The sequence below is a fragment of the Grampus griseus genome (assembly GCF_964374135.1).
Source record: "Grampus griseus genome assembly, chromosome: 8".
NCBI classification, from domain to species: domain Eukaryota; kingdom Metazoa; phylum Chordata; class Mammalia; order Artiodactyla; family Delphinidae; genus Grampus; species Grampus griseus.
The window spans coordinates 87,230,698-87,253,938 of NC_139002.1; the positions used below are offsets into that span (position 1 = coordinate 87,230,698).

General features: G+C 42.3%; 1 protein-coding gene across 6 annotated transcripts in view; it reads left to right on the forward strand.

Annotated features, from left to right (window-relative positions):
- CD44 (CD44 molecule (IN blood group)) overlaps positions 1-23,131 on the forward strand; it is an 86,464-nt gene extending 63,333 nt beyond the window's left edge. For 2 of the 6 annotated variants that reach the window (XM_082660502.1, XM_082660498.1), the window contains 8 exons: positions 444-575; positions 3,537-3,638; positions 5,430-5,519; positions 6,392-6,589; positions 9,595-9,660; positions 14,008-14,079; positions 16,167-16,245; positions 22,192-23,131. In XM_082660502.1, coding sequence (XP_082516628.1) covers positions 444-575; positions 3,537-3,638; positions 5,430-5,519; positions 6,392-6,589; positions 9,595-9,660; positions 14,008-14,079; positions 16,167-16,245; positions 22,192-22,396 — 944 coding nt within the window. In that variant the 3' untranslated portion in view covers positions 22,397-23,131. The remainder of the gene's footprint in view (positions 1-443; positions 576-3,536; positions 3,639-5,429; positions 5,520-6,391; positions 6,590-9,594; positions 9,661-14,007; positions 14,080-16,166; positions 16,246-22,191) is intronic. The other 4 variants (XM_082660503.1, XM_082660500.1, XM_082660499.1 and 1 more) reach the window with 4 other exon arrangements.
- Positions 23,132-23,241: the final 110 nt, after the last annotated feature.

The following is a 23,241-nucleotide window of genomic DNA, read 5'->3' on the forward strand; positions in this document are numbered from 1 at the left end:
TTCATGTTTTTCTCAAGGGAAGCTGTTACCTGATTCCTTCTCTAAATCACTACTGACCCGATGTGCATTTCACTGGGACGTGGTTGTCTAGGAATGACATCATGTGTTTGGACTTCTACACTTCCTCCCTTAGGGGATGGTGGCAACATGGTGTGGGTAAAGAACTATTTCTCCTCCATCTTCACTCGATGTCTATAACTTCTCATCTACCCACTGGAGAAGTCGTTAATGCTTTTGTGACCTCTAGTTCACATGCTGATTGCTAGGAAAAATGAGCATGAATGAACCTATACCTGCTGAAACATTCTGCAACTTCCTGGCCCTCTATATCCGGAAGACGGTTTCATTGTCTTGTATAGAAAATAAAGTCTTTAAAAAATCAGTGTATCCCTGGCCAAATGTCAACTAACACTTTGACAATTGCTTGAACTGCATTGTCACAGCAGCCTCAGCCCGTGACAGCCATCAAAATCAAAGAGTGACAGTGCAGAGCCAAGAGGACCGTTCCTGGACTTATTTCTTCGACCCAGTCTCACATCCAATGGGACGAGGTCATCAAACAGAAAGAAGGATGGGTAATAATCTCTGAGCTTTTTTATATGTTATGTTTTTGAAAGCCCTCAAATGGCTCTTTTCCTAGAAATATGCCCTTGGCTTTAGACCATTCTGCTTTCCTAAGGAACTTTAAGTTTCTTCAAAAATTAGTTTTCTTGGTAAGAGTGATATGCACATGCATCTGAATCTGAAGTCCTAGGTGAGAGTGGAGAACTTGGCGGGAAGGTTAAAGAAGGATTAGTCCTAAGATGATGGGAGTGAAAGTCATTTCCTCTGAAGAGGAGTAGTTTCAAGATTTCTCTTCCATTTACTTCTAAGTGCAGGGTTTTAAAAAGAGTGAAGTGATGGATTCAGTGACTGTCTCCATTATAGACCCAAAGATAAAACTTGTCTTTGGTAGAGAAATCTTAGAGATCAAAAACTGATGAGTACTCATTCCAAACAAGTAACTAAAAGGCTCAGAAAATGGTATTAATTACTCTTGCACACTTAGAAATAAATACTATACCCAGTGACTTAGGATTTAGACCACTCTTGTCCATCAATAAATGTTCATGAATTTAATGAATGGACAACTTTTACACAAGATGGAATCCTTGTTTTCTTAATTAGCATTCTTATTTACCTATAAGCAATTCAAAAACAGAATTAAACAAGAGAGAGTAAGAAAATACTAGCTGGAGTTACGCAAGAATGGAAGATTGTTATTTTATTTAACAAATTTTTATATTTAAAAGGGATTTTTCCTTTATCAGAACCAGATGACAACGTTCCTGAGAGAATCTGAAAGAATTGGTAGCAGGTGGTGCCCCACTTTTCTCAGTGTTTATGAAGAATCCATGTTTTATCTTTGGGAAGAATCCTTACTATATCCATGAATAGAATTATGCAAGTTTTATTTATTTATTTTTAATTTAACAAGATGTCTTGATCACAGAAATGTAACATTCCAAAAAGGGAGATCAACCAAAAGAACCAATATGGGGATATGAATTTTCAGTCATAGCATTAAATATATTATTTGGGTCCAAACTCCCAAGGGTATACGTGACACAAAACTACTGAAATGAGTTCTCAGAATGCAATGATAATGTCTCTTGGTATTGAGTTAAACAAAGTTATCTCCAAAATCAATCCAACAGTTTCTTTGGTTTCATTTCTCCAGAACACCCTAACTGTGTTGTACCCAAATATTAGTGATCATATATCCCTTAAAGTACAATCGTCTTAAATATCTGCTAATAGAATTGTATTAATACTTTATGTGCAATGCTTTATGGAGACAAACAATGTAGACTTAATTCATGGTCCATGCTCTTAAGGAACTTAAAAGTTAGCCAGGAAAAGAAAACAGTTAGCTTCAAAATAGATCTAACAGTACGATACAATAAGTAATGATGTCGAATGAATATTGCTAGCAATAAACACAAAGTAAATTCAGAGGACCCCTTGGAGAACATCAGAGAAATGTAGATTGGATCTGGTTTTTGCAAAATGGAAAAAACCCTGGTTAGTCAGAGAAAGGGAGGTGGAGAAAGTTTTTCTAGGAAGGAAACACATGTAAGGACAGGCTTAAAGGAAGGAAAGCCAAGGAATGAATTTGGCAGAGTGAAAGGATCCGTATGTCACAAAGGAAGATGAGTGAGAATGGTGAGGTTGGGGCCATTATGTTGTGTGGCTGAAGTACCACTTGCAGGCCCGTTACACATTTTATGCACATGGTGGCTAGAGGCTCTGATGATAACCATTGTGGAAAACCAAGCCAGTAACAGAGCTTCAGAATCAATATTAAGTCTCCATACTGATGAACAGAATGAGTTTCCGTCAAACTGATGATGTTAAGAATGTTACAATTGGCTTCAACCATGGAATGGTGTGATACCTCTTAAAGGAAAGATGAACAAGAGTGTCTAGAGACCATCAACAGGCGGGACTTCTTCTGGGAGAATATCCATTTGGGGTTTTGATTTGGATTAGTTAGCCTTTCCTCTTTTTTGAATAATTACTATTACTATTACTACTACTACTACTATTATTATATTAAATAATAGATTCAGCCACGTTTTGTCCTACAAAGATCTTGATACTCTTTTCTTTTTATGTGTAAAGGCTGCAATGTAGACGTGGGTGCCTAATATTGCACTGTTTCCCTCCGGAGTCATCTGGAGCACATTAAATCTCCCCAGAGGCAGCAGTGTGGGTGGTCTTTGAATCCAAGAGCCAGCAATAGTGATGGTGTTTATGGTTTGTGTGACCTCTATTTCGCTCAGGACTTATTTCAGCAAAATCGATTTGTGATAGTTATTAGAAACAGCTTCTATAAATATTTCAGTGAAATTTCTGTACCACTCAACATTGTACATGTTACATTCCCAAGACATTTCCTACTTGCGTTTATAGGAAGACTGATTCACTGACATCCATTGCTTCTTATTCCTTGCCCTAAAATGTTCCTGTAGCCGCCAACTAGATAGTACGGGATGATGATTTTATGTTTTAGCTGTACGTTCACTTTGTGAAGCGAAAGAGGAGCAAATGAGGGAAAGGGCTGTAACGAAAGCTTTTGTGCCACGTCAAGGGGATATGACAAAATGGTGCCTGAACCAGTGCACTTTGTCTTTTCTCCATGTGTCAGACCACTTGTGTAGAATGGGACAAGTCACACGTGGGTTATATTTCCATCTGTCTGCAAGGCTTGGGAGACCCATCATGCGCTCATTTAGCATTCTTCCAGATTCAGCAAAAAAAAGAACAAAAGTTGTAGCTTTCATACAACTCAGCCTTTAAATGAAAACCAGTTACTTCTTGGGATGCTCTTTTGGAGAGACGATGATCCATTTCAATTCTGGAGACGTGAATCAGTATGTGCTTTCTTTCCTCTTATACAGGTTTGAATATAAGACTAATTTGTCTCTAGACCATAAACAACCCTCAGATAGTAGTTAGGAAATCAAGCAATAACGCTGATTTAATTCCTTCAGATGTGGACACCAGCCATAGTACGACGCTTCAGCCTTCTGCAGATCCAAACACAGGTTTGGTGGAAGACTTGGACAGGACAGGACCTCTTTCAGTGACAACTCGTAAGGATAATGACACTCGGTCTCTGTTGATCTGTATTCCTGCTTCAGCTCTTGCTCTCCTCGGCCCCGACGCAGGGCTTGGGCTTGGTGACGGGACAGCACATTCAGGGCTTGGTGATGGGACAGCACATTCAGTGCTGCGTGGCTCAGCTCAGCTCGGAACATAAAAGCTGTCTTCATTTTCTATATTTTCTTGGTGGTTCTTTAAATCTGATTATACCTTCATTTGTGGTGCTTTCCAGATTCAATGACTTTATGTTGAAACATAAGGAAAAGGAGGTGAGACTCCATTCCGCTTGATTTTCCTTTTCTGAGTAGTTATGTCAGTGAAATTTAAGACCACAGCTAGGACAGTGGTGTCTCTATGCTTTAACTGACCAGCTCCTTTAGATTCCCATCTTTCAATCAAGGCAGAAGAGGGGTAGCCTTTTTTCAATGGTTGTAAAAACGTGTTTGGGGGCCAGATAATCACAGAGAGTAGGGAAATCACATCAGCCCACAGAGGAGGAGCAAATACGTTGTTGACAATTGACATGGGTTGCAGGGCCCGGGAACAAAAGAGGAACAGTTGCTATATCTCTTCCTATTGCTAAATATCTGGTAGAAACAATGCTAAACTTCTAGTAGCCTTAATGTCCACCACAGATACCATAAAGTCATTCATAATTTCATGACTGAATAGGAAAGAAATCTAGAATTAAGAGGGCCTCATTTCACTGTTTGCTACACATAATGGGCAGAGTCTTTTCGTGTGAGCCCTTTTAGGCAAAGGGAAAAATCAGCAAGGACGTGTTAATTGTCAAGAATGTAAATAACCCAGTGTTAAGTGTCAGAGGAGATGCAGATAAGCCTTAAAATGCTCCTTGACAATGGAGGGTCTCATATTCCTACTTTATGTCCCTGTTGACTTTTGTTCTGATGTTGGATTTGCGATTTGGTGACTGTCTCTCTCCTGGTAGTAATATTCACTTGGTGGTGGACATGGCTTAGTGGTGTGCTTTATGAAGTGCTTGCACCTGTAACTCAGAGGTCAGTCCCTTTCTTAGAAGAACACAAAAGAAATTAACTCAAAACAATGAAAGCCATTTCAGATATGGGCAATGGTTCAACCTGAAATGGATATATATCAGTGAGGACCCTGTGTTTGCCCAGACAAGCGTTTCCTGGCATTTCAGTGCAGTGATGAGAATTCTCATCCACAGATGAGATCAAAAACCTAATAAGTGAGTACAATGGTAACTTCATTTAATGTTCTTTAGAAGAGACTTAAGTGTTTCCTTGTATAAATTTGATCTGAGTTACCTGAGCAAGTTATTCTAGATGAACTTCTTCCTCTTTTGTGGTTACACATATACTGCCTGTTATGATCGTGTTTATTTTCCCTATAGTCACACTTCTTGACACACAGCTAAGGTGCTCTTGGTGGTTGATAGGAACACCGGGATTCAAACATTCCTTTTTCTTTGTCTCTGTGTTCTCTGATTTTCCTGAGTGACAGGAAGCAATGCCATAATTGGGCCAGGATGATCCAGGGTGGGCACAGTTTTAGCCCAGATTTCACCTTGGCATTTTACCTTGTTTATTGTACTGAAAAACAAAGCCAGCTAGGGGCAAAGCAGAATTCTGTTGCGCGTTTCTATCAATCACAGGAGAATGGTGTGCACAGACCTTGGTATCCCTATGCATCTATCCATCTGACTCCACTGTTATTAGATCCTCCCTGTCAGCAGATAACAGAGGGTTTGTTTCATGACTACAAATTAATACTGGATTCATCCCTCATTGAAACAGAGCAGAGTGCTACTCAGAGCTTCTCTACATCGCGTGGAGGCTTGGAAGAAGACAAAGACCATCCCGTGACTGCTACTCCAACATCTAGCAGTAAGGACTGTAAAGCCCAGGTGGCTTCGGCTATTGACAAACAAGTCAATGCACTGTGGGTGCTTTTGCAATGGCTTTGGTGGAGGTGCCTCAGTTGGCTGTTGTGCTCTTGCCCCTGGTCAGAAGCTGTGGCTGGCGATGGTTCTCGGAGTTTTCTGCTCTGTAGATCTCTTAGAAGCCATTGTATGTTAAATGCAAACTATATGTTTTTAATCTTAAAGTTTGGGTTTCTTAAACTCCAGAGTTAGTGGCTTTGTTTAAAAATAACAGATCACTTATGTATGATTTGGTGGAAAGATCTGAATTATGTCACTCTCTATTTTCCTTGCATTAATAATATTATTTTGCCATTTATCCTCTGGACCATAAATCCATGGCGCTGGTGACCAAGAAGCAGTGCCCTCTGGCAAAGGAAAGAATAATCAAAGCTTCAACGTCTTTGAAACTTTGCATTTGCTCTTCCAATCGCAGGGAGCATAATTTTACCTGTCAGCTCACTAGCTTATTTCTTCCACTTCATCAAAGGTGGGTCCAATTGAGTAAGAGCTCAAGATTATCTAGTACCTGAGTTGACTTCAAGGTAACAGTTCTAGCGGCATAAACCTTATTTTAATAAGCCAGGTAGATGATGTAACAAATGTCTCTTCTAGATATTAGGATCACCAAAATCTCTTCCGTTGAATGATGTCCAGGCGGTACTGATTGCAAAATATTGATCCTGTTCAATAGTGTAACAAACCACACTGTCTTTTGCTCCATGTTCACAAATAACAAGTGGAAAGCTTTGCAGCAGTCTCACGTTCAGAAGACAAGCACACAATTGGTGGTGGTCTTACAAATGTGGGTTTACCATTGATTCCACCTCCACACAGATAGGAATGATGGCACAGGTGGCAGAAGAGGTGAAAATCTTCCTGAAGACTCAACTACTTCAGTGGAAGGTTATACTCCTTATTCTCCAGACACAAATGAATACAGAACCCTCATCCCAGTGACCTCTGCTAAGACTGGGTCCCCTGAAGTTACTATTGTTGGAGATTCTACTTCTAATGTTGATCTTTCTTTATCAGGTAATTTGGCCATTTGTTATCTGGTTTGCTTTCTCTACAGGGAGAAACAACACATCCTTTCATATTATAGGGAATGTCTTCTGTGTAGGCTGTGATTAGACTGATTTGTAACATGGGAATGGCTTTCACACAGATCATCATTCTAGTGCAATAGATTTATTTTAGGTAATGTTTTCATTTGCCTGTGAAATTTCCGTTTATTTTTTGTGACTTGGTTGTTATGGCAGAATTTCTTTCTTTGTCTTCTTCCTGATCTTGGGATATATTTGGTTGAACCATATGAAGTGGATATTTTTGTAAGTAAAAGTAGTCAAGTGTCAATTTCATTTGATTCAACTAATATATGCTGCCTATGTAGTAAGGTTTTACCCAACTTGTGAATAATTTCCATATACTAATATCTTTGCTCTGAAATTCTCTTTTATTGGTGATGGATTGGTGAATTTTACTTTTGGTGAAGGGCTTATGGATAACCTCTTCTAACTATGTTGTACACTTAAAACTATATGATTCAATCTACTATTAGTGACTAGGCACCCTTTCTCTTGTTGTGATGGCAAAGAGATGACTGAAGATGACTTATTCAGTTAAGTTACACATGGAATGGAACTAGCAATCCTCCCTGCTTCCACTTTTGTTTCTCTGTTTGCATTAAGAAACTAACACTGAAGAAAAGGAAACTGCAAAATACCCTGGCTAAGAAACTAAAATTGAACTCTCTCTTCCTGGTGCCAACTGTTCAAATGTTCTTACCGTTCAACCATTAAGTGATATTAGATATTCATGATTTTAAACATATATATATATATATATATATATATATATATGGTAGCATATGTGTGTGTATATATATATAGTAGCCTATGTCTTTTCCCATCCACCTCCCTCTCAAAAGAAGAATAAATCTTATGAGAACCCAACACATAAAACAGATAAGAGCTGTGATACTGTTACTTGATATGGGACAGAAAACCCAGAATGAGAATGCCACGTACTTGGCCTCTATCCTAGAGCCCACATGCTTGGGCTGCCCATCCCAGGGCTTCAAGGAAAACAGTTTTAAAAAATACTAACCTCGGGCTTCCCTGGTGGCGCAGTGGTTGAGAATCTGCCTGCCAATGCAGGGGACACGGGTTTGAGCCCTGGTCCGGGAAGATCCCACATGCCACAGAGCAACTAAGCCCGTGCACCACAACAACTGAGCCTGCACTCTAGAGCTGGTGAGCCACAACTACTGAAGTCTGCATGCGTAGAGCCCGTGCTCCGTAGCAAGAAAAGCCACAACAATGAGAAGCCCGCGTACCGCAATGAAGAGTAGCCCCCACTTGCAGCAACTAGAGAAAGCCCACGCACAGCAATGAAGACCCAATGCAGCCAAAACAATAAATTAAAAAAACATACTAACCTCGACAGTATTGGCAAGACAAAAGCCCTTGCATCCATTGGTTCTTCATTCAGCATAGGTCTGCCCTCAGTTATTAAAAATTCCTAGCAGCAGTGTCAGTATTCTTCTGGAGAAATGAATCTTAGAGCACTGCCTGGTTTCTTTTGGCAAAACAGAGCCCTTTATGCACCCAAATGAATTTAAATTTTAAATGGCAATTTTAATAGTTACAGTAGCCTTGAAGGATTACATAGTCTATTTGTTAGTAAATAAAATACTCTCTACAAAATTGATATTTACATACCCTGATTCCTTCTACATTCTGTGGTGGTATAGACAGATTTTCCACGGTTCTCCGTGGATTAAATGATCTGTCACCCTTTGTTTTCTTCCAGAGCACTCAGATAAGGCTCATTTCCTCCCATACATTTTTTTTCTCCATCTTTTTGCTTGATGTTAAAAATGAAAACATCTGGAATTGTGGTGGTGGTGATGGCGGTGGTGATAATGGTGATGGTGGTGGTGGTATTGGGGGTATTGGTGTTCAGCATTTCAGCAAATGCTGTTTTCAGTTTTTCTAACCGTCAGCCGAGGAACAAAGCAGTCCATCTCCCCCGTACAATTACATAATCGATTACAGGTCACCTGTGTCTGCCTTGTCTAAACAAGGACATGGTGAAGATCAGATTACTGTGTATTCCTTATAAGAACCTTTCATAATGGGTGACCATAGCCATTTTATGAACTATTGTCCTGTGTTGTGTTGCTTTAAGATTCCATTAGAGTTTTGGGAAATGTGTGGGGAGGAGGGAGAAGATTGAGAGTTGCCATACGCTGAACCCAAGATTTGACCTGCGGGTCCAGATTTTAGCAGTTCATAAACTCGCCTCATCTAAAGCCTTTGGGTGATGGATGTTTGAGAAGATGGGATTATAGTAACTCTTGGTGTTAAAAATACAGGTTTAATTTTTGGGAAATATTATTTGGAACATAGTCTAATAACCAGGCGCACCTTAGCCACGTGCCAGTTATCATCTGCCCATTTCTTTTTCACTTATTTTCAGACTTTTTCTCTAAATAAACAGTTAACTTTTCTCTTTGAATCCTTACATGATTCAACCCCAAGATCCTTTATTGCACAGCAAAACCTTTTTCTATGTCCTGCCTCAGAGAAATCTCTTTAAATGTCTCACGCCCTAAGCCACAGAGTACACGCCTTCCCAGCGATCCCATCTGTCATGATCCAAAGCACATAGTCCTTATTTCAAAGACACAGTATCAGATCCGCACCTCACACTTGCCAAGACCTCATGATATTTTTGGTAGATGTTACAGTTTGGGGATTTTTACTAAAGCCACGCTTCCTATGGTCATCCTTGCAGGTCTGTGCTGTCCCCGTTTTTACAATTTTGATTAAAGCTCTAGGCCACTCATCAGTAGATGAAGCAATGAACAATATTTCGTATCGTGGACCCATTCAAAGCTGCTGTGTCATTGTTTTTGGCTACCTTTAAAAGGCTAAACTTTGGGATGGGCTGTGTGAAAATGCACACGTGAGGAAAAGCAGATGGCAGTGTAACTGAGCACACAGTACTCAACCTCCCTTTATTGCTCCTTACAGGAGACCGAGACTCATCCCATGACCCCAGCGGGACGTCCTATACGACTCATGGATCCGAATCAGCTGGTGAGTTTGAGCTGCTTTAGTCATTTATTGTTACTGTCATTGAACCTGCTGATTAGTAATGAAGTATGAGTCAGTGTCTCCTGCAGAGCGGTTCTCATACGTTCCCTGCATGCATCACAGTCACGGGAAGGGCTTATGAAACTACATTGCTGGGCCTTATCCTTAAAGTTTCTGATTCGGTAGGTCTGGGGTGGAGCCCAAGCATTTGTATTTCTAATAAGTTCTCTGGTGATGCTGATTCTGCTGGGACAGGGACTCCACTTTGAGAACTACTGCTTTCAAGAAAACTCTTCCATCTGAAAGGATCAGGAAGAATTCAGGCAGGCGCTCAGTTTAACATTGCATTATACCAGAGCGATTAAGAACATGGGTTTTGGAGAAAGAACGGCCTGGGTTTGATTCCAGCTCCTCCACATGCTAACAAGAGACCTTGTTTAAAGGATCTGAGACTCGATTTCCTAACCAATAAAATTGGGATAATAATAATTGTTACAGGGCGTTCTTTTAAAGACTAAATGATGTATCCTTGTAAAACATTTAGCATAACCTCCTCTCCCCGAACATGGCATAATAGCTAGCCTTTATTGAGGATTTACTGTGTGCTGGTGGCGTTGTTCTAAACACTTTACGTGTATTAGGTTGGACCCTATGAAACTGCCATTTCTGTAGGTCAACAGTCAAATATCAGTGATTTCATGTTTCATCTATTATTAACTCATTTAATTATGTCAGTACTATTATTATCCCAATATTACAGATGAGGAAACTAAGGCTCAGAGAGGCTAAGCAACCTGGCTGAGTTAACATGACTAGTGAGCTGAGTGGTGGAGCCAGGTTTCAAGCCCAGAGGTCTCATATTGCCTCTAGAAGCCGGATCTGGAGAGAGTACCCTGTAATGACCATCATTACTGCCGTAATTACTGTAATGATCACATCCCTAGAAACATTACTCCAGGCAGCAAAAGTAGGCCATAAGGCAGGTTGACTTGTGACCACTGATGCTGGGGCTACTGAAAGGTTCTGCCAGTGCGGTCTCACTGTGGTCTCCCTGACAGTCACCAGTCCAGGTGAGCCCATGCAAACCAGGTAAGCCATATGAACTATCGTCCTCCCCTTCACACCCAAGTGGGAGTAGGGTTACTTCCAGGCTTGAAGATTCACACACTTACAGCAAATATGAAGATGGAGATTTACATGGTGCCTTCAGTAATAACCTATACTGTAAGAGCACAGGGATGTAAGGGCCTAGTAGAAGTGCTCCTAAATTAAAGACAGAAGTCCCAAGCTCTCTGGGGGCCTTGGGTGGGGCAGTTAGCCTTTCCTAGCTTCAATTTATTGGTAAAAAGGAGATCAGAACACTGGCCTCCGTTACCTCCTAGAGTTCTTGTGAAGAGCGTGTGGTATCAGGAATTTGAAAGTGTTTTGGAAATGATATATGGATCTCTGACTAAAAGGAAGTGCTCTTTAAAATCAAGAGACCCCAGCCGCTCCAAGTGTGGTCCCTGGACCGGCAGCAGGGACATCACCTAAGAGCTGGCAGGAGATGCGGACTCCCCAGTCATCCCAGACCAACTGAATCAAGAGCTGCATTTTAACTAGGCCTCCCCCACCCCTCCCCCACTAGGTGGTTTGTATGTATATTGAAGTTTGATTAGCACTGTCTTAGACTTTTTCCTCACAGTCAGAGCCAGTTGAATGATCTCTGTGCATATGTCTTAGATTGGATCTCACCTCCCAGCTGCATTGTCAAGCATCCCTCTTTGCAGAACTTCCCCAGCCAGCCCTACCCGGGCTAGATTTGCGGGCCTCTAGGGCGCAAGGCGAGGCGGCCTGCTGTGTCTTGTCCATCTTCCTCCAGCTTCTTCAGCTCTTGCTTGAAGTGAGAATCAGGCGGGCGGGAGCAGTCTCTTTTGTTTGCCTCCTGTGCAGCTGTGTATTGTTCAAACGGGAGGTTTCATCTGGTTGTACACACACCCAGATCTTTCCTTGCTGGGAGCACTTTTTTGAAAATCAAAATAGGGATTGTGATCCACTAGTGGCGTCCCATTCAAATACCAAAGGCTGCTATGAGTCAGAGAAAGACCAGTGAGAGTGGGTGTACCTCCTAGGTGGTTTTCAAGGCAAGGATCTCTAGTTTAGATGGCCAGTATCCCATGACCTGTACAGGCAAACACCTGCCAATAATGACCAAGGCCTCTGGGAGGCAGCTAGAGGAAGCCCCTTGGACTCCTTCTGAGGTTTGTAAAGTAAAAGGCCACTGTCAAAATGGCCTGCTGAGACAGCTAGATGTCTGGTAGACTTTGTTTTGCTCCATTTTGAGTTTAACAAGAACATCACATTGCATAAACAGGAGCCATTCTACCCAACATAACCACAGCCATCAAAAGTGCAGAGTCCCCTCTGCACGGCCTGCAGTTTGACCCTCTGAGGAAAGACCATTAAGGCCTGGCTATCTTCATTCATTGATTAGCCCAACAGACTTCCTTGGTTTTTTTCTTGGAAGCCTTTAGGATTCTGCAGTGGGGTCCTATTGGGTAGGGAAAAAGAGTTGATTTTAGTGGGAGTTTTTCACATTTCACTTTGAAGCAGTGGAGGAAGCACAACACACACACACGCACACATACACACACACACACACACACACACACAAACCAAAACTTTCATTTGGGTGAGTGTCCTTCACAAGATGTCTTAGAAGTTTCTTTTAAAACGTAATTCCTCCGTCGTTTTGTTTATTTACTTATTTTTGGCTGTGTTGGGTCTTCGTTTCTGTGCGAGGGCTTTCTCTAGTTGCGGCAAGTGGGGGCCGCTCTTCATCGCGGTGCACAGGCCTCTCGCTATCGCGGCCTCTCTTGCTGTGGAGCACAGGCTCCCGACGCGCAGGCTCAGTAGTTGTAGCTGACAGGCCCAGTTGCTCCGCGGCATGTGGGATCTTCCTAGACCAGGGCTCGAACCCGTGTCCCCTGCATCGGCAGGCGGACTCTCAACCACTGCGCCACCAGGGAAGCCCCTCCTCCATCATTTTGATGAACCTCCCGTTCTGACTTTTGGATTCTTTATCTTGTGATACTTCCTGTTCCTTCCAGTTTGAGATCCTTTATTTGTCTCCTTATTTGGTTTTGTAGCAGTAGAAAATGTTGTCTTCTAAGCAATGCATGCTTCAGGAATACATTAACAGGCACACTCCTTCGGGTGATTTTTCACAGACAGAAGGGGCCATTGCCCCTCCCACCCCAAATCCTTATTTTTTAATACCTATATTTATATCTATTGAAGATATTGGACGTGGTTTCTAGATATGTTTTCAACTACCTGGAGCATTTGAATCCCCTAGGGATCTTGTTAAAATGAGGATTCTGAGGTTAGGGATGAGGCCTAAGACTCTGTATTCCCAGCAAGCTCCCACGTGAGGTTGCTGGTCCAGGGTAGCAAGGTCCTAAGTTAAAAACAGAAAATTGTAATGTGACTGTGTGCAAGCTCGTACTGCTCGCTGCATGACAGGCCAGTAAATCAAGAGATGAGGTGTTGGGGCGAGGAATACTGACTTTATTCAGAAAGCCAGCAGACCGAGAAGATGGACTGGTATCGCAGAGAACGACCTTGCCTGCGTTAGAATTCAGGCTTCTTTTATCCTAAAAGAGGAGGGAATAAAGTCAAACTTTTCCTGGTTTCCGATCAGCCTCCGGAGGGGATGTGTTCATTTCTTCCTTCCTGCAGTCATTCACAGGCTGATCAGAATGTTTCCTATGAGTGAAACAAAGATATTTTACCATAATGCTCATTCCCTGGGAGGCAGGGTTCCCAAAGATGGGCCATTATGTATAATTTAAGCTTATAGGTAGCATCCCTTTAGTGATTGACTTGTAATAGAAACAGAGGTTCTTCCTTATTACAGTAACTGCACACAATTACCATTCTTGTGCACTTCTTTAAACCTCTGTAAAATGATGATGAAGTGGATTCTATTATTACCCCATTTTATGAGTGAGAAAACTGAGACCTAGAGAGGGATGACTTGACCCAGCAGATGCTGCTGGCAAGAGACAGAAGTAGGGCTTGAATCCAGGGCTGTCCTGCTTACAGCCTCTTAAACACTGCATAGTCCTGTTGCTGAGAATTCTCATGCTCTTGCAGAAAACTAACATTTCCAAACCTTAGCCTTAATCAAACCGAGTTTTTCTGGGGAGGTGTTTTTTCATGCAACACATTATAAATGTCTGTGGCTGGAATCTATAAATAGCTTTACAGTGATGCAGCGCATAGAGCTTGGCCCTGTGTGCTACTCTGTAAGGAACTCGTGGTTATGCGTGCCAAACTTTGGTTGAGAGATGTTGTTTTTCTCTTTAGGGCACTCAAGTGGGAGTCAGGACCGTGGGGCAAACACAACCTCAGGTCCTATGCGGAAACCTCAAATTCCAGGTGAGTTTTGAGCTGTGAAGGAAAAATAATGCTAAAAGTGGGTCTCTCTGAATGTCCCAGAAAGGAAGCAGAGACCAGCTAGAAAGCGTATTCTCCTGCGTGTCTAACCTTGAAGCTGATTTCAAGCTAAAGAGTGAATGAGAGCACCACAGCCTCTCGGCGGGAAAGGATGGAACATTCCTTTTTATCTCGGTCCCATAGATTGATTGAGCTCATATTTAGACCTGTCCCTGGTCTGTCCCATAGAAGAGCCATGTTAGTTACTACAGCTTCCTTCCCAAATGAGTGATCACCCCAGGGGCTCCTTGTCATCCCCTGATCCTTTTCCTATCCCAGTCCAGTTATCGCTTTACTTCCGGGTTTTGGGTGAAGCATGTAAATTTCCCCTTGCATTGCAGACAATGGGGAGATACAAGGGTCATGTTAGGAGGAGTGAGAATATTCTTCTGGCATAAAAACTAAAAGAAAAACTACTTTTTCTCGAGGGACGGTCTTTACTGATCCAGAAGAAAGTTTCAGAATGTGTGATGTGCAGTGAGAAGGCTGGGCCACTTGGCTCCCTTGAGCATCAGGATTTAAGGCATTTGAGGCAAATTCTTTATTCCACGTGGGCTCAGAACTGGGCATTTGTAAAGGGGGATTACAATAAAGGAAGGCTTTTCCTAGGGTTGTAAATGACTCTTTTAACTCTGCCCTTCAGAGGTCTCCAGACTGAGCCTCCCTTGGGGAGAGGGAAGAACGTGGTGTGGGCCACGTCCCCTTACCTCGGCTTATCTGAGCAGAGCACGTGGAGAGGGGGAGTGGGCTGGGGGGGGGGGGATGCAGTTTGCTATAATCAGGCAGCAAGATTTTCCCCAGCTCTCGTGAGAGTGAATATGGAGCATCTCAGGGCTAGAACCCTGGGAAAAGAACAGAAATGGTAACTTCCTGTCAGCCTCCCCACCTCGTAACTCTACCTCCCTCCCCAAACTCACCTAACCAGGGAGAGGTCAGACAGAGGCAGTACTGAGCAGGAAATCAGGAGAATCAAGCTTCCCAAAGAAGAATGGCCAGTGAATGGCTTCCCATTTTTCTTGTTCCTTAAGCTTTAGTTCACTGCGTGGATATACGGCCCACTTTGCAATTGACTTGCAAATTGTCAAGTCATATTTTAATCCTACTAAAGCTTGCTTTTAAAACATATAAATAACATTTTATTGGTTTACAAGTGATACATTACTTTTTGGAGACATTTTTGAAAATACAGCTAAACAAAAGGGTAAAAATATAAATCCCTTATTATCTACCTCACCATCCAGAAATACCGTGGTTACCATTTTCATGTATGTCCTTTCTGTTATTTTTCAATCTAATTTCTATACAAACATGTAATTATACACACTGTTTAGTAAACTACATTCCCAACTGGTTGGCCACAGCTTTCCAATGTCATTAAATACTCTTCCCCTGTATCTTAGTACACAATACCATGGATGTACCCTAATGCGTTTAACCAGTCCCTAATTGTTGGATAGTAGGTTGTTTCCAACTTTACTATCACAAATAGCACAGTAATAAAAATCTTTATAGCTAAGTCTGAGGTCCTATATATTCCTAGAAGTGTTAATGATGGATCAAAGGCTGTATATCTTGAAGGATTTTGACACGTTTTGCCAAATGACGCCGCCCTATACACACAGGAATGTCCTTTTTCCCACCCTCTAGTGGCCTCCATTTTTGTTTCTTAATAAAATGTAAGGTGATTGCTCTCAATTAAAGGACTGTTCCTTTAATTTATTTAATAACATTGCACCAAAGGCATCTACAGGTTTCCACAGGTCATTCTACACGTTTTTGGAAACATGTTTTTCTTGGGGGGACTTGGAAATCTTGACTGATGATAAGGGATGAAAACAAGAGTCCTGTTGGGCAAAGACCTACAGCAAAATAATTCTTCCAGTACTGTCTGGCTGTTGACTGGACCTTTGCTTGGACCCATGTATAGAGCTGACTGTAATTCTTTTTTGGACCAGGTCAATTTGTAAAGTGCATTTCTGTTTTCACAAGCTTATTTTCCAAGTTCATGGATATCTTTTGCCTCCCACCAGAATGGCTGATCATCTTGGCATCTCTCCTGGCCCTGGCTTTGATTCTTGCAGTTTGCATCGCTGTCAACAGTAGGAGAAGGTAAGGGGATGCTCTTCAGGGCCTTCAACTTTGAAAGGGGCATCATTTAAACTTGGGCTGTATAACTACTAAGTCTAAAACAGATAAGCTACAAGGATATATTGTACAACACTTGGAATATAGCCAATATTTTATATTAACTTATATGGAGTACAATCTATAAAAATATCGAATTAGTAGGTTGTATACCTGGGACTAATAGAATATTGTAAGTCAACCATACTTTAATCTAAAACTGAAAAGCCTTAGGTGATATGTCCTTGCTACTCAGAGTGTAGCCCCTGGAAACAGCAGCCTCCGCGCCCTGGAAGCTTGTTAGAAAGGCAGCATGAGATGCCCTACCCCAGACCTCCCGTATCAGAGTCTGTGTTTTGATAAGACCTAAGGGATTCATGTGGACAGTACAGTTTAAGAAGCTCTGCTCTGGCATACTCCTTAGAGAAAGGAGACTGATTATTTGGACATCTGCTTTTCAATAGTGGTTGACTTTTCTGTGGTTCTTAGTTTTGGGGGTGTTAAGCCCATGGAGACTCGATGTGCTGAAAGTTGTGCAATATCTCACCAGGAAGACATAAAAGATACACTCATTCATTGATTCATTAAACACATATTTATTGTGAATGCATAGTGCACAAAAACGCTATATAGAGTTTCAGGGGTTGGCCCTTTAGCCTGTCTGAGGCCCCTAGAAAGTTCTAGAACACTTACCTAAAGCAGGTATCGGGTTTGTGTTTTTATTTGCTGGGTTTTTTTTTTTTTTTTGGAATGACAGTATTTTCTGCTTTCTGGAAGCTGTCATTGAAAGGATTCAGGTTACGGCCTAGGTAGAGTTCCCTGAGACTGAGGTGTATGAGACAATAAAAAACTTTCCTTAGGGAAGTCTGAAAAACGACAGCTCCCTAGAACTGGCATGTGGGCTGTTTTCATACTGTCAAACGTCCCCTCTCTCCTACCTCAACCAAGGCCTATCGTTTTGGAACGTCCACAATGCATATACCTGATGGAGCTGTGACCAGGCTCTAGAAATAATGCTACCTAAAATGAAGTGAAGGAGAACAGTAATTCTAGCATCAGAGGCAATGAGCTTTCACAGGGGTGTTCCGGGAGTGTAATTCTAAATTTCCTGTTCAACATGTTCTAAAGAGCTACAATTTTTCTCCAAGCAAATACAGGGGAACATTTAGCCTTTGGTAAACATGCCTTGAGGTTCCTTCTTAGAAGGCAAAAGAATCTTACATCCAAGTGGGACCACATTGATTGTATCACTAGATCATCTAACAGGCCAGAAAATGCCCCTCCATTTGGGGAAAGACCTGGAGAAAATTCTAGAATCTTTCTTGTTGGCTTTTGGAAAGCAAGAAACAGCTCATTTCATTGCCGTGTGACAGCCCATACTCATCGGAGGAAATCAAATAATGTCGTTTTACACTGGTACAAGTTAAAGAAAGTGCTTTTAAAGTCGAATAGCTGTGTTGCTATCTGTACCTTTGAGGGCATAGTAAAAAAAAATTAGTCATGATAGCCAATTGTATAAGGAACAAAAACTAGGAAAATAAATCTGAAAGACCTCCTAGAAGTCTCGCATGACTAAATGGAAAGAGATTTTTTTTTTTTAGTTGAATTTAAATAATGCGATTTGAGGGAGCCCTTACAAAGAGTCTTTATACTTTCCCTCGGCCTCTGTGTTTTCTCCTAGATGACTTTTGCTCAATTAAATATGAATTTCCTATTGTCAGAAATCAATCCTTTTGTTCCAGGCCCTAGAAGGCACCACTTCTGCTCACATATACAGTCCATAAGCTTTGTGCACGTCACCATAGAAACGCTGGCCTCAGATGCTCGCAGCGTGGGGGAGAACTTGGAGAAGCAGCTCAGTTGTCCCCAGAGCAGCTGGAGTCCCTGCAGTGTAGCTGGTTAGCTCCTGTGTCGCTTCTCATCACGTCTGCAGCAAAAACGGGCCCCCTTGCTTTCCTCCCCCTCCTGCCAAGACCAGTGGTCACCCTGGCAACAGGCAAACAGGGACACACAGGAGCTGGCACAGCAAGTGTCTCACAGGGAAAGTAGCTGCTTGGATGCTGTAAATTACTATGTCCTGATTTGATAATCAAAAACAGATTTGCCACGTAGCTAAAGGGTGGTTAACAGCTGCACGGGCCCCTGAGCGTGCAGTGTGTTTCTAAAGCCGCCGGCCCATTTCTAATCCTCTTAAAAGGCGGAGGCCTTTCTGCTTTGCGCGTTGCATTATAGAGGGATACAGAATCCTATTTTCATCAAAGAAAGTTTGGTTGAAGATAAGAAGCCTACAGCAGCCATTCATGTATTCAACAAACCTCTTTTGAGGGGTGGCTACGACAGTCAACACTGCAGAGAAGAGGAAGACATGACAACGAAAAGGGTACCATCCCCTCTCTGCAAGAATCTTGAGCTTTCGTGACACTATTGGCCTGTTGAATTTGAGTCAGCTAATGTTTATTGAGAACATTCTCTGGGCCAGGCCCTGTTATGTTAATTACAGTTAAAAGATAAAAGTGGAAAAGCATTAATTGCTGAAGTGGAGGTGGGAGAGTTAAACAAGGGCTTCCACGAGGAAGTGATCCGTGAGTTCCATCATAAAGCTGTGGCCGTGTAGCCCGCTGTAATCTCTGCTCACCCAGGCTCCTGCCCTCTACAGCAGAGCTGTCCAGTGTAACTTTCTGTGAAAGTGTACACTTTCTGTGGAAGTGTTCCACATTGGTGCTAATACACAACCGCTAATCACTTGTGGCTACTGAGCCCTCATAATGTGGCTAGTTCGACTTAAGAAGTGAATTTTCAATTTTATTTCATTTGAATTAGCTTAAATTTAAATAGACACATCTGGCTGGTGGCTACTGATGGAATGGCAAAGCTCCAACACAATGCAAAATAAATCTCTAAATATCTTTAAGGACTGTCAGGTAGAAGAGACAGAAGGTCAGTTGTTAAGTTACTCCTCACCCACCCAAGTCTTTCAGGATAAACTCCCCCATGCCCTAAATATATGTTACCCGGGTTCTAAACCCCACCCACTCCTGGCCAGGCATCGGTCTGGCATCTTCTACATCGTGTCGTCAGTGCATCCTCAGCTAATGCCTGAGATTGAAGGGGAAAGGAGATACAGGCCAGAGGCAGTTCAGTAAAAATCTCTGACCTTTAGAGTCATAAAGTTGCAGATCCGGTGTAGTTCCTGGCCATACCTAGCGGGGTAGCTTCGCGTGATATGCTCGACTTCTTGGACTCAGAAAAGAGGTTAGCTGGATCACCTCTGAAGTACCCTCAGCTCTAATGTTTCTTTTAACATTCCTATAACTAATAAGAATGAAAGAATTAGAACTTGCTGTTTAAAAGTGCTTATGAAATGCCCGGAGCACCAGATATTGGGCTGAGTTATTTATGAGCATCACCCTGCCCTCCTGAAAGAACTCAGACAAAAAAACAGAGACCATGAATCCAAAGGGAAATGGGGTCAGGACCACACCCAAGCCCAATATTCCTAAGCCCTGCACGTTGAATGTTACCCACTTTCAAAATCAGCTTCGTTTAGGGTAATAACATTACTCCCCACTTCACCCCCTTGCACAAACATTTTTTATGAGTATAAATCACTTCCCCACAATATTTCATCCAACTTCTCAAGTACACATTAGGTAGGTGAACGGGATTTACTTTAATAAGACACCTTTTCTCCAAAAAACATCTGATGCAAACTATTATATATGGAATGGATAAACAACAAGGTCCTACTATAGCACAGGAAATTGTATTTAATATCCTGTGATAAACCACAATGGACAAGAACATGAAGAAGAATGTATATGTATATATGTATGTATAACTGAATCACTTTGCTGTACAGCAGAAATTAACACAACATTGTATAAATCAACTACACTCAATAAAATTGAATTTAAACAAAAAACTATCAAAAACAAAGAACATATGAGATACCCCCTGGCAATCTGAAAAGACATAAGCAGCGTCCACCTTTGGCCTTTTCCATCATCTTCAGAGTAAATATAACAAGGTGGGTGGAGGTAGCCAGAAGAAACAAACCAAACACATTTCATATGGCTCTGGTTACATTAACAATTACAACAAGTGCTTCTTGAACCTTTACTGTGTTCTAGATACTGTTCTAAGTGCTTATCCAAGGCCTCGGTTTCCTCACCCCACGTTGTTCAGAAGAGCAACAAATAAAACAGTGGTAGACTTATGTATCCAGTGCCAGCCTCTGTTTCAAGGGATTTTCACAATCCTTTGACACTGGTACTCTTAACAGCCTGGTGTTACAGATAAGAAAGCTGAGATTCAGAGAAGTGAAGTGAGTTGCCCCAGGTCACACAGCGTTAAGGTCCCCAAACCAGGCCTTCCAAGCCCCTGCTCTTGTCTATATGGACTGCATCCATATGCCCAGCCCCACAGACCATCTCAAGTCAAGCATCCTTCTTCCCCCGAGCCCTCATCAAGCGTCATGCCAGAGGAGACAGGATCAACCTCCTATTCAGGATGTGTAATGTCTAACTTCCCCAAACAAGGGATTAAAGTTTATGGCCTTGGCAGTCCCAGAGGGAATGCCCCATGATCATGAATAATAGAAGCTTTGTCTGTACAACTGCATGTATCCAGTGGCAAAGTGAACAATTCCGACTTCATACTGTTGCCAAATCTCCAGATGGTTAGTAGCCTGAACTGAGTGCGGCAGAGCCCAGGCTTTCGGTCATAAAAGCCTAGATTTGAATATTGACTGGATCCCTCAAGCTAGTTTCTAAACCTTCCTGAACGTCAGTTTCCACTGCTGTATGACGGGAATAACAGCTGCTTTGTGAGATTATTGTAAGGATTACATGGAATTACATGCAAAGTGCCTGGCATTCAGGAGGTGTCCAATAAATGCTAGCCCATTTCCCCCCATCCCCGCTCCATGTGCAGTTGTGAGGGTCTGCACCTTTGCTTTTGTTTAAGCAGCATCTGACTTCTAGATGTGTGGCAGTGATTATGTTACAGGAAAGAGGAAGCATTGCGTCAGGCTGGGTATATGATAAGGCAATGCTCTGACCCAGCAACAAGGCCAAGGTCATGCCTTTCCATAGAAGACCTTCTGCATTTGAATCTTAAGTAATGTTACTGAGGAATCTTAAAGTAATAGTGAACAACTTGCCTAGGAGGTAGTTAAACCTCCTATATCCAGGGTTATATGGCAGTTAACCAATGTTAAGAGAAAAATCAATATGGCCTTATACTTCTAGAAAAGAGTTGTCTCATTCTTCTCGGTACTTGCAGTAATAACCCTGACAAGGCCCACAACGTGCGGACCGGGAGAGGAAGTAATGGGACTTCCCTGAATACGCAAATCAGAATGACTTACAGTCGTTCCGTTGATGGTTTATATGAGCCTGCAGAAACGGCTGGAGTTTAAAAGAGGCAAACATTTCCGTTCTTTAGTATGGTGGAAGGAGAGTTAGAACTCGGGAGTCAGACACACCGGGGTTTGAATCCCAATTCTTTTAGTATTTGTTGAATAACCTGGGGCAAGTTATGGAATTTTCTGAGCCCCAAGATTTCTTTGGCTGTGATAACAGGATAATAATAACACTGGCTTCTCAGAGCTGTGACCACTGATTCTCGAACTCAAGTGCACATCAGAAAGCCCTTGAGGGTTTGCTAAACCACAGACCCTGGGCCCCTCTCCTCGAGTTTTCTGATTCAGTATGTCTGGGGTGGGGCTGAGAATTTGCATTTTTAACAAACTTACATTTGTTAAATTTTGCTGCTGGTTCAAGGACCTCACTTTGAGAAGTGTCGCTTGTTAAGAGTCAGTAGGATGAAACATACTCAGATTGTCATCAACTGTAGTGATGGTGGCAGTGACAGTGACGATGATAACTGGGTCATTGCACCCATTTCTCACGTGATTTTGTAAATTATTAGGTGTGGGCAGAAGAAAAAGCTGGTGATCAACAATGGCAATGGCACTATGGAGGACAGAAAGCCCAGCGGACTCAACGGAGAAGCTAGCAAGTCTCAGGAGATGGTGCATTTGGTGAACAAGGAGTCGACAGAGACCCCAGACCAGTTTATGACCGCAGATGAGAGGCGGAACCTGCAGAATGTGGACATGAAGATTGGGGTGTAACACCTACTCCATGACCTTGGAAAGAAACCATTGTCAGAGACATAATCTTTACAGGGAGCTGGGACACTTCACAGATGCGATGTGCTACTGATTGTTTCATTGGGGATCTTTTTTCAGCATAAAATTTTCTATTCCTTTTTGGGGTTTTTTGTGTGTGTGTTTTGTTTCTTAAAGTCAGTTCCAATTTATAAAAACAGCCTTGCTTTCTGAAATGAGGGTCCAGTTAATAATCGGCAAGAATTTGACTGTCCCAGTTCCCACCTAGAAGCCTTTCACCCCCTCTGGGGTGTGCTATGGACGGCTTCTAGCAAAAGCCACACTTCCATCTTCCTGGTCTTCAGCCTTCCCTCCACCCCACCGACCAGGCAACAGCCACCTGCTAAGGACATCCCCCAGGGCTAAGAGGGATTGGTCCCTGGGAGGAAATTTGAATGGGTCCATATTGCCCTTCCAGCAGCCCAATCCCTGGACATTTCTTTCCAGTGGGGTAGGGGAGGGGGATGCACTAGTCACACGTCCCCTTCTACAGACCCCCTGGAAAATTTTCAGATGCTTCTGGAAAATACCCATACAGTGAAGCTATTTATCTGTGGTAAGCTATTTATCTGTGTTTTTGAAATATGAAACCCTGGAGCTCCTTTGATCAGAATGATTATTTTGTTGTTGTTACTTTGTCAGAGGCATAAAAGGGTTTACGCTAATTCATAATAAACATCTATACTTCTTCCACTTTAACCCTTTGTGCTGTGATCCTTCAGTTTCTTAACCAGCAAAGTCTGGGTCCCGACAGCTCATCAGGGAGACATGAGAAGGTCCTCCTTGCAGCTCTTCATCTCAGAGCTAAG